The 14,976-nt window shown below is 40.1% G+C and overlaps 1 protein-coding gene across 2 annotated transcripts; it reads left to right on the forward strand.

Annotated features, from left to right (window-relative positions):
* The first annotated feature begins 671 nt into the window (after window positions 1-671).
* On the forward strand, window positions 672-13,562 carry LOC146464091 (uncharacterized). Of its 2 annotated transcripts, XM_085130176.1 has the most exons (11): window positions 714-802; window positions 2,016-2,186; window positions 6,900-6,982; window positions 7,465-7,752; window positions 8,184-8,471; window positions 8,940-9,239; window positions 9,692-9,979; window positions 10,284-10,571; window positions 11,041-11,340; window positions 11,793-12,080; window positions 13,001-13,562. In XM_085130176.1, the coding sequence occupies exons 3-11, from the start codon at window positions 6,910-6,912 to the stop codon at window positions 13,291-13,293; spliced, it is 2,406 nt and encodes an 801-aa protein (XP_084986302.1). In that variant the 5' UTR covers window positions 714-802; window positions 2,016-2,186; window positions 6,900-6,909; the 3' UTR covers window positions 13,294-13,562. The 2 variants fall into 2 exon arrangements, with proteins under 2 accessions (XP_084986301.1, XP_084986302.1); XM_085130175.1 differs by lacking the exon at window positions 2,016-2,186 and having other exon boundaries at window positions 672-802.
* Window positions 13,563-14,976: the final 1,414 nt, after the last annotated feature.

Consider the following 14,976-nt stretch of genomic DNA (forward strand, 5'->3'; position numbering starts at 1 on the left):
TTCGGATGACCATTTTTACTGCCGAGGGATTTACAAAAAAATCCTACTTTGAACCACGGCATCTTTGCCAACACGATGCTGGAGAAACGGGAAATTTTTGACGTCTATAAGAATCTACATAATCTTAAATTCCTTTCTACTGTCCTGTACATCCCTGATATGCCTCGAAATTTTCTGTACGGATAATTTAGCAAAGGAAAATTGTGAAAAGGCTAAGAAATCCACTGCAGACAATATTTACTTTCCTATATGACGAGCGTTGAAGAGGAAACTCGGGTGAAACACAAAGCTGTTGTAAAATTTTTAGACACGTCATTTGAAGTAAATGTCAATTTAATTTTACTCTTATCTTTATGCCATCTATCACATAGACAAATAAGCACCGGAAGACCATAACACATAATGTTAAAGGTCGACCGGTAGACCACAGTAATAACCTAAAATAGATCGCTTGTCTATCACGTAGAGTTATATTTAAAAGCAGAGGAAAGTGTATTGAAGGAAAGTTTCTGTATCACCCGTGTAACTAAAACAGGTACACAGATTTGCTTAATGTATGACATAAGATCAGAGTTACCGCAGAGAATATTATAAAATTAAACGCTTTCGGCATGAATTTATTATCTTTGTTTTGCATTGGTGGCTACCACAGTACAAAGGCAGGAAAAAGGAGCGTGTTTTACTTTCTCGACGCATTAACTGACAGGGTGGTAAATAATGATACCGAATAATTCGTCTCAGCGTAGAAATCGGTCAGAAGACACTCAGTATAGTTCCTGGGAAACAGTTCAGCTACAGACGAGTAAGTACCTTACAAATTAACTTACGGAAACAGTCCCCATCCATTGTACATATCCAATAATGTAAACGGTTCTAATTATTCACCTAAACAACATAGCTTTGAATCAGCGCTAAGCACTGGAATTCTTATTTAAACAATTTCAGTTGAATTTTGCAATTGAACTGTCAGGAACTGAAGCTTTTTGTGCGTATATAAATCAGGGCCAAACATGATTCCTTTTCGACGAAACAAATGATTTCTGTTGACGGAAACCTTGTACATCGACCCAGAAATTAACCGCGGTTAAATTGAGAAAGAAACTTCATTTATTTTGTTTTACGCGAGACAAAGAAGCCGGAAATTAAAAAGAGATCCGTTCCTTTGTTAGCTGGGAGAATGAGTAAGAAACTACTCTTATATTATTCTAATAAGACTATACTGAATTATGAAGGCTTTTTTCGCGATGCGATTATCCGCGTAACATTACTCAGATTATGGATAAAGAAATTTAGTTTCAGATAATGCAAATTCAATTGGCCAAATGAAATAATAATTCATGATCAAAATTTTCACTGTTTGTGTTTTGTTTAGCGTGTAGGCTTTTTTTAATTCTGTAGTTAATTCAGTATCCTTGGTGCAATAATTAAACATTAGGCCGCTGAATACAGTGTAGTTATAATTGTAAACACTTCTTGATTGAAATCCATTCGGTTCGTCGTCATTCGTGTCTATTCAGAGAACTAAACGCAAAGATGGCCTGCGTGTGACTGTTTACCTTTTCGGTGACCCTTACAAATGTTCTGATTTCTATTTGAATTTGAAGACGAAGACCCTCGGACCGTAACAAAGCAGCACTGAAAATGAAGAAAAGGCCTATGAAGAATTCGATTGGGCATTTACTAAGAAATAAGAATAGGCTTTGGACCAATGATAATCGAAAGCTGCTATTATTTTATTTAAAATGCTGATCATTTGGGCGTTAATTATTACTAAAAGTTCGCCTATTAGTCATTGATCCGAAAAGAAAAACAAACGTCCACGGCTATTGTTCATCAGTTTGGAGTTGTCTGAATTTCATTCGTCTCTTCGTCGCTATGACCAGGCCTTGAATTTTCGCTGCAACGGCGGGCGGATGCAAATTAATGCCTGAGATTTAGCGACTGAATACGTCCTCAATTTTGACAGCTTAGGTACCCATAACCTTTCAAGATATTTGTTTAATTTTCATTTCTAGCAAGGTAAAGCTGAATATCATCAAAGAAATGAAGTATACAGTTATGTGGCCTTGAAAGCTCGGCGAAAGAAGGAAATATACGAACGAGAACAAAGTGCCTCCTTCGTTTTGCTGCCGGTCCTGGCTTGTGGGCTTGCGGGCTTGGGGAGAGTTTGGAGAGCTGTTTTTCACTTAAGTCTCTTTTGTATACCTTAACAAAGCCAATTCTTTACTTTTATGAAATCCTATGACCTTTAATCGGCCCGGCATTCGGTTAAACCATAAAAAATAAAATGTGTTTCAATTACTTATAGACTCGCGCTGACGGTCGAGCTACAATAAAATAAAACAATAATTCAACATTTTCTCTGTTTTAGTGTATAAGCATTTTTTTTAATTCCGTAGTTAATTCAGTAGCCTTGGGGCAATTAGTAAACATTAGGCGGTTGAATACAGTGTAGCTATAATTGTTAACATTTCCTTGACGAAATCCTTTCGGTTCGTCGTGATTGATTTCGTGTCTATTTAGAGAACTAAACACAAAGATGGCCTGCGTGTGACTGTTTACCTTTTCGGTGATCCTTACAAATGTTCTGATTTCTATTTGAATTTGAAGACGAAGACCCTCGGACCGTAGCAAAGCAGCACTGAAAATGAAGAAAAGGCCTATGAAGAATTCGATTGTGCATTTACTAAGAAATATGAATAGGCTTTGGACTAATGAAAATCAGAAAACTGCTATTATTTTATTTAAAATACTGATTTGCGCGTTAATTATTACTAAAAGGTCGCCTATTAGTCTTTGATCTGAAAAGAAAAATAAAAAATGTCCACGGCCATTGTTCATCAGTTTGGAGTTGTCTGAATTTCATTCGTCTCTTCGTCGCTATGACCAGGCCTTGAATTTTCGCTGCAACGGCGGGCGGATGCAAATGTCTGAGATTTAGCGAAATACACCCTCAATTTTGACAGTTTGGGAACCCATAAACTTTCAAGATTGTTTAATTTTCATTTCTAGCACGATAAAGCTGAATATCACATAGGAAATGGAATATATTTATGTGGCCACGAAAGCTCGCCGAAAGAAGGAAATATGCGACAGAGAACAAAGGTTTTCCTTCGCTTCCCCGACAGCAGAGAGCAAGTGCTTCACAGGGCTTACTGGTTACAGAGGAACGTCAGAAGGAACAATGCTTTATATGCAGACTATGTCAAATTTATGAAGGACATCATCTCCAAAGGGTATGCGAAGAAAGTACCACCAGATCACCTTTCTGCAGTTACAGGGTACATACCACATCATGGCGTTTATCACTGAAAGAAACCCAAGAAGATCAGGGTCGTCTTCGATTGTAGTGCAAGATTTGGTGGCACCTCGCTCAATGACCTGTTAATTCAGGGCCCAGATCTGACGAATCGCCTAGTGGGGGTGCTTGCTAGATTTCTCCAAGAACCGATCGCTTTCATCGGAAATATCGAAGCTATGTTCCACCAAGTGCGAGTGTCCGAGGAACAAAGAGATTTCCTCCGTTTCTTTTGGTGGCCTGACACGATGGACTCGGAAGAGTATCAAATGAACGTGCACCTGTTCGGAGCCGTTTCATCACCGAGCTGCTCATATTTTGCACTTAGAAGAGCCGCCGATGACGCTGAGAAGCAGGTTGGCCAGGAAACACTTGATGTTCTGAGAAGGAATTTTTACGTAGACGACTGCTTGCGTTCAGACGAATCTGAAAAAGTTACTATTCAGAGAATTCCTGGTGTTCGCTCAGCTTGTGCGCACGGAGTTTTTTTACCAGGGAAAGTTTGTTTTCCATAGACGTAAAGTTCTGGTAACGATTCCCCACGACGAACGCGCTCAAAACGTCAGAACCCTAGTCCTGACCAGTAATTTCCTTCCGGTGGAAAGAGCCCTCTAAGTCCATTGGGCAGAGGAATAAGACACGCTCGGATTTGGAATCGTTCTCAAAGACAAGCCGTTCACACTAAGAGGGATCCTCTCCTCTATATGTTCTGTCTATGACCCACTGGGGATAGTAGCAGCTTTCCTGTTGGTCGGAGAGAAAATTTTGCCGGACTTCTGCTGCATGAATCTGGGCTGGGATAAACAAATCGGTGAAGAGTTTCGCATACGCTGGGAGAAATGGAAATGTCAGTCATCGTCTTTGGAATATTTCTCAATGGATCTCTGCGTCAAGCCTGTTGGCTTTGGTTAAGTCATCTCAAGATCACTGCATAGTGCCAGCACATCTGGCTACGGCCAGACGACATACGTAAGAATTCAAAACGACAGAGCGACTTATACTGTGGTTTTCTCATGGGTAAAGCTCGCCTAGCACCAGTGAAGACCATGACCGTTCTCCCGCCTTGACGTTACTGCTGCGTCGGTCTCAGTTCAAATTGGAAAAATGATTAGAATAGAATTAGGCGAACCGGTTGACAGTGAGACCTTGTGAACAGACAGTACTGCTGTGCTGAAGTACATTCGAAACGAGACGAACATGCAAAATGAACGATACGAGACGAAACGAGGCCTAACCAGTGGAGTTACGACGACGGCAGGGCTAATCCGGCTGACGATGCGGCACGTGGTTTAAAAGGCTGTGAGTTATCTACTCAGCAATGCTGGATTAGAGGTCCACAAACCTGTGGTTGCCTGAAAGTGAATGGCCTTAACTCCCGCTCCCGTCAGACTTAGATGAGGTTCCCATAGATGATCCAGAGGTTAAGAAGGATCATGTACTGAACACTACCATCAGCGAAAAGTCCTGACAAGACTCGCACGATTCTCTAATTGACACAAGATGAAGAAATGTATTTCTAGAACTCTAATTCTTCGCCTCAAGCCAAAGTCAATCGAACAACGACTATATTTGAGAACTGCCGTCGGAAGTTCAAAAACCGAACCGGGGATGAACCATCAACCCTTGCGAGTAGAAGAACTACAGCGAGCTGACGACATTACTGGCTCAAGCTGGTGCAAAGCTGTGCGTTTCCTCACTCAGTGTGAAGTCGAAACTTTACACAAGATTCAACGAGGGGACTGCAAGCAAGAACGACACCTAAGGAAAGCTAAGAAATCTTAAATCAAGAAGACAAGCACATTGTTTCGTCTTGATTCTGTGCTAGACCAAAATGGCCTTATGCGCGTTGGTGGCAGACTTAACAAATCGCAGGAATTTCCTGAAGATTTCAAGTACCCCGTGATTCTTCCAAAGAAAAGCTTCGTTGTGGACCTCATCATTCGCGACGAACACGAGAGAGTTGGCCACAGAAGCCGTTATTGGATTGTAAACACTAATTTTATTGTGAGACATCTAATCGCCAATTGCGTGACGTGTCGCGGCCTTCGAAGTCCCGCTGGTGAACAAAAGATGGCTGATCTACCCAAAGAGAGAACAACGCCATCCCCGCCGTTTTGCATTAAAAAGGGTCGGAAAGAATTATAACGTTATTTTCTGTTGTTTACCTGTCTGTCAAGTCGGACTGTGCATATCGAGACGGCCAACACACTAGAAACGGATTCCTTCCTCAGTGCCTTACGACGATTAATAGAAAGAAGGGGGACCACTGCCTGAAATTAGATCGGATCAGGGGAGCAATATAATGGTAGCAGAGAAAGAATTGAGAACAGCTTTAGAGGAAATGGATCATAGTACCATTCAAGAATGCCTTTAAAGAGATTACAAGGCTAACTGGCTTATAAAATGGAAACCGAGTCCACCTGCGGAGTCCCACATGGGTGGTGTATGGGAACGGGAAATGGCTCTCTGTACGTTCTATCTTGAGCGCTCTCTTGCGAGAATATGGTCGTGCCCTTGACGATGAGTCGTTTAGAACCCTGCTAAAAGAGGTCGAATGTATCATCAACAGCCGTCCACTCACCGTTTCATCCAGCGATCCTGATGACTTAGACCTGCTCACGCCGAAACACCTTCTTACGATGAAATCGAAGATTGTTATGTTCCCATCCGGTAATTTCCAGAAAGCTTACGATAACCTCCAAAAGAGATGAAGAAGGTTCCAGTAACCTTCTAATGTATTCTACTCAAGATGGAAGAACAACAACGATCCAAGTGGAAACGCCCCATAAGAAATCTGCAGTAAAGAGATCTGTTCGTCATTGTGGATGATCATTCTCCAAGAAACTGTTGGACCATGGCGCGCGTAATCGATACTCACCCAGATTCAGAAGGAGTGGCTCGGTCCGTTAAAGTCACCGCGGGAACAGCGACCCTGGATTGTCCAATTGAAAAACTTTGTACTGCCGTTGGAACAAAAAGTATGAAGACCGAGGAAATCTCCGCCAGAGGAGCCGTTAAAATTAAAGAAATTGAGGCATTCAAACTGTTTTTAGAGAACTGAGGACTGTTAAGAGTTTGTGACAACTCTTAAATGAAGCCAGATATTGCTGCCGCATTTTTGTACCAATTCTTTTCGTTTCTTTAGCGCCTTTGCCATGCCTAATCATTTAGTTTTCGTAAGTTATTCAAGTTATTTCTGTCACTTTTCGTCGCATAATTTTCCTTTGTTTTTAGCTTCTTTGAGTATAAGCTTCGTTATTTGGAATCCACTTCTTCATAACTGTTCCTCACTGTAAACGTCGTCGCTCGGTTCTTCTATGCTTATCGCCGGTGTCCGTCTTGGAAATAAAACAACGTTTGTATGTGTCTTATTCTGTCTGAATTTTGCATCATTTCATGGTTATTTTCTTGCCAATTTTGGTCCGTATTTTACTCATTTGTAACATTTATTTCGTTTCGTTTCCTTTATGTAGCAACCGTTTTTAGTAATTAAAATAATTGTAATGCCTTGGCACTTTGATTATTTGGCCTCATCAACCCTCTTAATGCTAAAACAAAATATTAGGTTTTGGATTATCTGCAGTGTTGTATCTTTTTGCAGGCAAAGAGAAATGAAAGGTACAAGAAACACGTTTTTCGTTATCACTATCTTTTTATGTGCCACTGCCTTCAGCCTTCACTGTGGTAAGTCTAGGTGGATTCTGCATGGTCAATCCAGTTAACGGGATGTAAGAGAAAACACTGAGAACGATTGACCCTCAACTTAATACACACACAATGCACTTAATACAGTTAATGCAATGTAAGAGAAAACACTAAGAAGAATTGACCTTCAAGTTAACTTACATGCATCTTTTTGTACGTTTAATGGAAACTTTTTTGTGTGTGTACTAGAGGATAATAATCAAGTAAAAGTACATTGATAGAATCAGAAATGACGTCTTCAGTCTCAAATCTTCCTCTTTCGCTATCAATAGAGACTAGAATGTTTGAAGTCTTCCTGTATTATGAGAGTGCTCAACGCCTCTTCTCAAATGGAAAAATTTGGTTAATAATCCTGATTATATTTATTATTTCATACAACTCTTCACCCCGTTAAGTTCTATTACAAAAAAAAAACAGAGAAACGATTAAGTGTAACTGAAAAGTGCATGTTTTTCTCTTAGGCCATGAAAAAATTGGCTGCTATAGAGACACCAAAAATCGAGCAATCACCATCTTGGAAGGAACAGATCCTATTTTGGATGGTTCGTATGGTTCTCGCAGGAATCCCATTGGAAAGTGCGCCATAGCGGCATTGAGGAAAGGGTACAACATGTTTGCAGTTCAAAATGGTGGCCAATGTGCAGCCAGTACCACAGCAGCACAGACCTTTGACAAGTATGGAAAGTCCACAGCTTGTAAGGATGATGGCGAAGGTGGACCATGGGCCAATCAGGTCTACGTCATTAAAGGTAAACGTTAAACAACGTGCTGCATTTGACTTAGTTAAACACGAGAGATTAAAAGTAATCCTTTACCATACACTAATTGGCGGCGATATTTTCATATAGCTTAGTTTGCTTCGAACACTCTGGTATCGCGTAAAAAACTATCCGCCAGTATAACATCTACTGATGAGTTATTTTCTCCGTTTTGCGATGGCAACCATGCCAACAAAATGCGGCATTTTTTGAGTGCGAATTTGTTAAGACTGGAAGTCTTTGACCTAACAGTCTTTGATAACAAAAAAGTAAATACTCGATCTCTTTTGAGTTTTTACTTCTCTGTCAGTTTCCTTCAGAACTGTTTTACCTTGATAATAAAGTGGACAATAAGCATATCAACTCAGTGAAAGGACTAATGATGATTCAAAGTCTAATCATGCACGTGACCCTATCGTTAGGCTATGAAACCATTGGCTGCTATAAAGACACCGGGAATCGAGCAATCACCGTCGTGGAAGGAAAAGATCCTATTCTGGATGGATCGTATCACTCTCGCAAGAATGCCATTGCAAAGTGCGCCGTAGCTGCACTGAGAAAGGGATACACTATGTTTGCAGTTCAGAATGGTGGCCATTGTCAGACCAGTGCTACAGCACCACGGACCTTTGACAAGTATGGAAAATCGACAGCTTGTAAGGCTGATGGTGAAGGTGGACCATGGGCCAATCAAGTTTATCTCATTAAAGGTAAATGTTATGCAACATGCTGCATTTTACACAGGTATAAATAAAGGACTAAAAGTGAGCGTTCATCTTACACTGATCAGCGAGATGTTTTCACATAGCTTAGTGCGCTTCGAACACTCTGTTGTCACGTAAATTGTTTTCTGCCAGCATAACTTTCTACTATCGATCTAGTTTCTCCATTTTGCAATGACAACCATGCCAAATAACGTACAACTGTGGCCTTGTCGTCTCTTTTCCTAGCACATCGTTTTTGAGCGCGAATTTGTTACGCATTGAAGTCTTCGACTTGCCGATTATTACAAGCAAAAAATTAGATGCCCGATCTCTTTCGAGTGTTTACTCCTTTGTAAGTTGCGCATAGAACTGTTTTACCTTGCTAATTAAGTAACAAACGGCATATTAACTCACTGAAAGGATTAGTGATGAATCAAAGTCTCATCATATGCATACGCTTGACTCTTTCGTCAGAATATGAAACTATTGGCTGCTATAAAGACACCGGTAATCGAGCAATCACTGTCGTGGAAGGAAAAGATCCTATTCTGGATGGATCGTATCACTCTCGCAAAAATGCCATTGCAAAGTGCGCCGTGGCTGCACTGAGAAAGGGATACACTATGTTTGCAGTTCAGAATGGTGGCCATTGTCAGACCAGTGCTACAGCACCACGGACCTTTAACAAGTATGGAAAATCGACAGCTTGTAAGGCTGATGGCGAAGGTGGACCATGGGCCAATCAGGTTTATGTCATACAAGAACGCCTTAAGGGTAAATGTTATACAACGTGCTGCATTTGATTTACCTAAACATGAGCGATTGACTGAGGCTTCACCTTACACTGATTGGCGGCAATGTTTTCACATAGCTTTGAGTGTTTCGATGACTCTAGTGTCACGAAAATAATATTCCGCCAGCATAACTTTCCTACCACTGAGTTATTTTTTTCATTTTGTGATGATAAGCACGTCAAGAAACTGTGGCTTTGTGGTTCTTTTCCTAGTAAACGGTTTTCTAGTGCGAATTTGTTAAGTATTGTAGTTTTTAATGTGACACTCTTTGAAAACAAAAAATTAGATACTCGATCTCTTTCAAGTTCTTGCCCTTATCAGTTCCGTACAGAACTGTCCTACCTTACCAATACAGTGAAAAATAATCATGCTAAATCGTTGAAGGGATTAATGACAATTTAAGTCTTATCATGAGCGTTACTCTGTCCTTAGACTATGAAACTATTGGCTGCTATAAGGACACCGCAAAACGAGCAATCACCATCTTGGAAGGAAAAGATCCTATTTTGGATGGATCGTATGGATCTCGCAAGAATCCCATTGCAAAGTGTGCCAAAGCTGCATTGAGAAAGGGCTACAACATGTTCGCAGTTCAAAATGGTGGCCAATGTGCAGCCAGTGCCACAGCAGCACAGACCTTTGACAAATATGGAAAATCGACAGCTTGTAAGGCTGATGGCGAAGGTGCACCATGGGCCAATCAAGTTTATATCTTTAAAGGTAAACGTTAATTTGTCGCTCTCCATTATTTACTTAGAATGTCCAAGTTGAGATGACAACGGTGTGTCAAAAAACTGTGAAGTTGCCGTTTCTATTTTAGCACTGAAATTGCTTTTTTCTAAGATTTCGTTGAATATTTAAGTTTTTCGAAACCAAACAGATCAATCCCTTTTCAAAAATGTCTTCCTTTTAAAACTCTGCGAAGAATTCCTTTTTCTGCTATAAGAAAGTGAGCAACCGTATAAAATCCTAAAAACTGAGGATAAGCGATGAGGTCTAATTCTGCTGGTAACTGTTTCGTTAGGTTATGAAACCATTGGCTGCTATAAAGACACCGGGAATCGAGCAATCACCGTCGTGGAAGGAAAAGATCCTATTCTGGATGGATCGTATCACTCTCGCAAGAATGCCATTGCAAAGTGCGCCGTGGCTGCACTGAGAAAGGGATACACTATGTTTGCAGTTCAGAATGGTGGCCATTGTCAGACCAGTGCTACAGCACCACGGACCTTTGACAAGTATGGAAAATCGACAGCTTGTAAGGCTGATGGGGAAGGTGGATCATGGGCCAATCAAGTTTATCTCATTAAAGGTAAATGTTATGCAAAATGTTGCACTTTACACAGGTATAAATTAAGGGCTAAAAGTGAGCGTTCGTCTTACACTGATCAGCGAGATGTTTACACATAGCTTAATGCGCTTCGAACACTCTGTTTTCATGTAAATTGTTTTCCGCCAGCATAACTTTCTACTATCGATCTAGTTTCTCCATTTTGCAATGACAACCATGCCAAATAACGTACAACTGTGGCCTTGTCGTCTCTTTTCCTAGCACATCGTTTTTGAGCGCGAATTTGTTACGCATTGAAGTCTTCGACTTGCCGATTATTACAAGCAAAAAACTAGATAATCGATCTCTTTCGAGTGTTTACTCCTTTGTCAGTTGCGCATAGAACTGTTTTACCTTGCTAATTAAGTGAACAAACGGCATATTAACTCATTGAAAGGATTAGTGATGATTCAAAGTCTCATCATATGCATACGCTTGACTCTTTCGTCAGAATATGAAACTATTGGCTGCTATAAAGACACCGGGAATCGAGCAATCACCGTCGTGGAAGGAAAAGATCCTATTCTGGATGGATCGTATCACTCTCGCAAAAATGCCATTGCAAAGTGCGCCGTGGCTGCACTGAGAAAGGGATACACTATGTTTGCAGTTCAGAATGGTGGCCATTGTCAGACCAGTGCTACAGCACCACGGACCTTTGACAAGTATGGAAAATCGACAGCTTGTAAGGCTGATGGCGAAGGTGGACCATGGGCCAATCAGGTTTATGTCATACAAGAACGCCTTAAGGGTAAATGTTATACAACGTGCTGCATTTGATTTACCTAAACATGAGCGATTGACTGAGGTTTCACCTTACACTGATTGGCGGCAATGTTTTTACATAGCTTTGTGTGCTTCGATTACCCTAGTGTCACGAAAATAATATTCCGCCAGCATAACTTTCCTACTATTGAGTTATTTTCTCCATTTTTTGATGATAAGCACGTCAAGAAACTGTGGCTTTGTGGTTCTTTTCCTAGTAAATGGTTTTCTAGTGCGAATTTGTTAAGTATTGTAGTTTTTAATGTGACACTCTTTGAAAACAAAAAATTAGATACTCGATCTCTTTCAAGTTCTTGCCCTTATCAGTTCCGTACAGAACTGTCCTACCTTACCAATACAGTAGAAAATAATCATGCTAAATCGTTGAAGGGATTAATGACAATTTAAGTCTTATCATGAGCGTTACTCTGTCCTTAGACTATGAAACTATTGGCTGCTATAAGGACACCGCAAAACGAGCAATCACCATCTTGGAAGGAAAAGATCCTATTTTGGATGGATCGTATGGATCTCGCAAGAATCCCATTGCAAAGTGTGCCAAAGCTGCATTGAGAAAGGGCTACAACATGTTCGCAGTTCAAAATGGTGGCCAATGTGCAGCCAGTGCCACAGCAGCACAGACCTTTGACAAGTATGGAAAATCGACAGCTTGTAAGGCTGATGGCGAAGGTGCACCATGGGCCAATCAAGTTTATATCGTTAAAGGTAAATGTTATACAATGTGCTGCATTTGATTTAGTTATACATAAAGGACATTCTTGAGTGACTTGCTGAAATTTTCGCTTTCCGTGTTTCAACACTCAAATGCCAGTAAATAGTTTTTCTGTAATAGTTTTCTTATAGTAAAAAGTTTTTCGCTAAGTTTTCGTTTTTCCATACTTTTGACAAGTATGGAAAATCGACAGCTTGTTAGGCGGATGGCGTAGGTACACCATGGGCCAATCAAGTTTATATCTTTAAAGGTAAATGTTATGCAATGTGCTGCATTTGATTAATTATACATAAAGAACATTCTTGTTTGTCTTTCTGAAATGTTCGCTTACCGTGTTTCAACACTCAAATGCCAGTAAATAGTTTTTCGCTAATAGTTTTGTTATAGTAAATAGTAAATAGTTTTTCGCTAGGTTTTCGTTTTTCCATACCTTTGACAAGTATGGAAAATCGACAGCTTGTAAGGTTGATGGCGTAGGTGCACCATGGGCCAATCAAGTTTATATCTTTAAAGGTAAATGTTATGCAATGTGCTGCATTTGATTAATTATACATAAAAAACATTCTTGACTGACTTTCTGAAATGTTCGCTTACCGTGTTTCAACACTCAAATGCCAGTAAATAGTTTTTCGCTGTTATAGATACCCCAGTTACTAAGAGTTTCCAAGTTGAGATGATGGCTGTTTGTCTAATATCTGTGAATTTGGTGTTTCCCATTCTGAGCACATTGTTCTTTTCTGAGATTTCGTTGAGTATTAAAGTTTCTCAAAACCAAGCAGCTCAATTCTTTCTCAAGACTTTCTTTCTTTTGAAGCTCCGCGAACAACTCTCAGTTTCTTTGCTAAGAAACAGAACAACGGTGTAAAATCCTTGAAATATCGAGGATTAATGTCGCACGTGACTCTTTCGTTAGGCTATGAAACTATTGGCTGCTATAAAGACACCGGGAATCGAGCAATCACCGTCGTGGAAGGAAAAGATCCTATTCTGGATGGATCGTATCACTCTCGCAAGAATGCCATTGCAAAGTGCGCCGTGGCTGCAATGAGAAAGGGATACACTATGTTTGCAGTTCAGAATGGTGGCCATTGTCAGACCAGTGCTACAGCACCACGGACCTTTGACAAGTATGGAAAATCGACAGCTTGTAAAGCTGATGGCGAAGGTGGACCATGGGCCAATCAAGTTTATCTTATTAACTGCTAATTAATTTCTGGTGTGTGAGTAGAAAGCTTTTAAAACTTCGGAATAATATCTTGATAAAAGAAAGTGCTTTCCTCATAATAGATAAGGGTTAAAGTAAGGGATTTTTGTATGATCACTCCTTAAAAGGATTTGAAACTCTGCTCTGTTCACGTTTTTTGAAAGGAACGTTTTTTGCATTCTAAAAGGGGACGGAATTTTTAATTTTTTAAGAGAAATGTTGTGTAGATCATAAGTTTTTGTGGTTAAAATAAACTTCTTTTGGGACTTTACTTATTGTCTGTTTTGTTCTTTTATATATATTTGCAATCTTATGATTGACGATAGTGAGACAAAGAGGACATAGATTCATTTTTACTCTCTCCAGGCCATAAAATAAACACACGGACCAAAACGCCATTTTCCCAATAGTCCTGATTTTATTCATTTCTTTGTCGCCGCATAGCCGTGGAGAATGGTTCTTTATTATTCTCGGTTTCCATAAATTTTGAAATTGTGTCCGTTCATTACATGGCAACTTATGTTGCTTTTTCAGACGAAATCTGTCTTCTATTCCACAAAAATAAGGACACCCTCGTATACCGGATATACAGTAGATATTTTTTTCTAGGGGATCAGGAAATAATCTTCTGCAAGTTGAAAAGATAGCCTGTGAGCAAGCTCTCTATTTCGTCAGCTGCGAGAGGATATAGCACGAGCGGCGACATGAGCGCGAGTGAAGCGAGCCTCTTGCGGCTCACCACATAGAGGGCTTGCTCGCAGGTTTGCTAAATTTAACGATTGGTCTCTCTCCAGAAACATGAGCCACTCATGGAGAAAAATAACGGTCGACTAGACAAGCTGAGGTATCTCTATAGCATCACTAATGAGAACTTCCCCATTCGCTACTGATCCACAGCTGAATGTATTCAATCTGCATGAATTAATGAAAGGGATCGAGACTCCTTTTGGTATAATTACCGAGGCAAGTGAGGGTGAATTTATTGTTTCTTCTTCAAACAAACGAAATAAACAAAATCCAACCTCTCTCTTTCTACCGGTTTGCACCTTCCTGATTTGATGATAAAGCGAGCCACCTTGACTCATGGACAACTATGAAGTCTAACGCTGCGCATTATATTATTAGACTTCAATTAATAGATCACTGTAAGCGCAATAGACACCCATGGTGTCTTAAGCAAAAAGAAAAACATTCTGACAACACTAACACGAGACATTCAATGTGAACATTTCATTTAGGATGAGTCAGCCAGCCATCTGAAGATTGTAATTTAGTGTAACAACATTAACGGAACCATTGCAAATACCACTTGAATAATAAATTATACATGTCCAGCCTTTAGAGGTGGCCAAAAAAATGTGGAAACGTTTCCCCATTTACTGCAGTGGCACCGGACCCCGAGAAAAGGGTGCAAAAAATATGATGACAACATTACACTAGAAAAGCTATATGAAACAAAACTTCAGCGAAAAAAAAAAATAGCAAACAAGACGACTGACCGATCTGAATTCTGACGCGATCTTCTGTTTAACTTAAAATCCCAGACCTGTGTTTTATTTATTATTTGTTTGTATTGTTTTAATTTTAAACAGCAGGGATCAGCTGTTCAAAGGACGATTAGGTCAGCCCAGGGTAATTTGTGAACTTCGATTCCAGCTTAAGGCTGGTTTCCATATGATCCCGGA

This window comes from Pavona decussata, unplaced genomic scaffold, assembly GCF_977016875.1.
Source record: "Pavona decussata unplaced genomic scaffold, jaPavDecu1.1 SCAFFOLD_169, whole genome shotgun sequence".
NCBI lineage: Eukaryota > Metazoa > Cnidaria > Anthozoa > Scleractinia > Agariciidae > Pavona > Pavona decussata.

Excerpts from the sequence above, each read along its gene's own strand:
- LOC146464091 (XM_085130175.1), top strand. The coding sequence starts at position 6,910 with ATGAAAGGTACAAGAAACACGTTTTTCGTTATCACTATCTTTTTATGT. Across the intron at positions 9,240-9,691 it reads CATACAAGAACGCCTTAAGG|ACTATGAAACTATTGGCTGC; the intron begins GTAAATGTTATA and ends CTCTGTCCTTAG. Across the intron at positions 12,081-13,000 it reads TCAAGTTTATATCGTTAAAG|GCTATGAAACTATTGGCTGC; the intron begins GTAAATGTTATA and ends CTCTTTCGTTAG.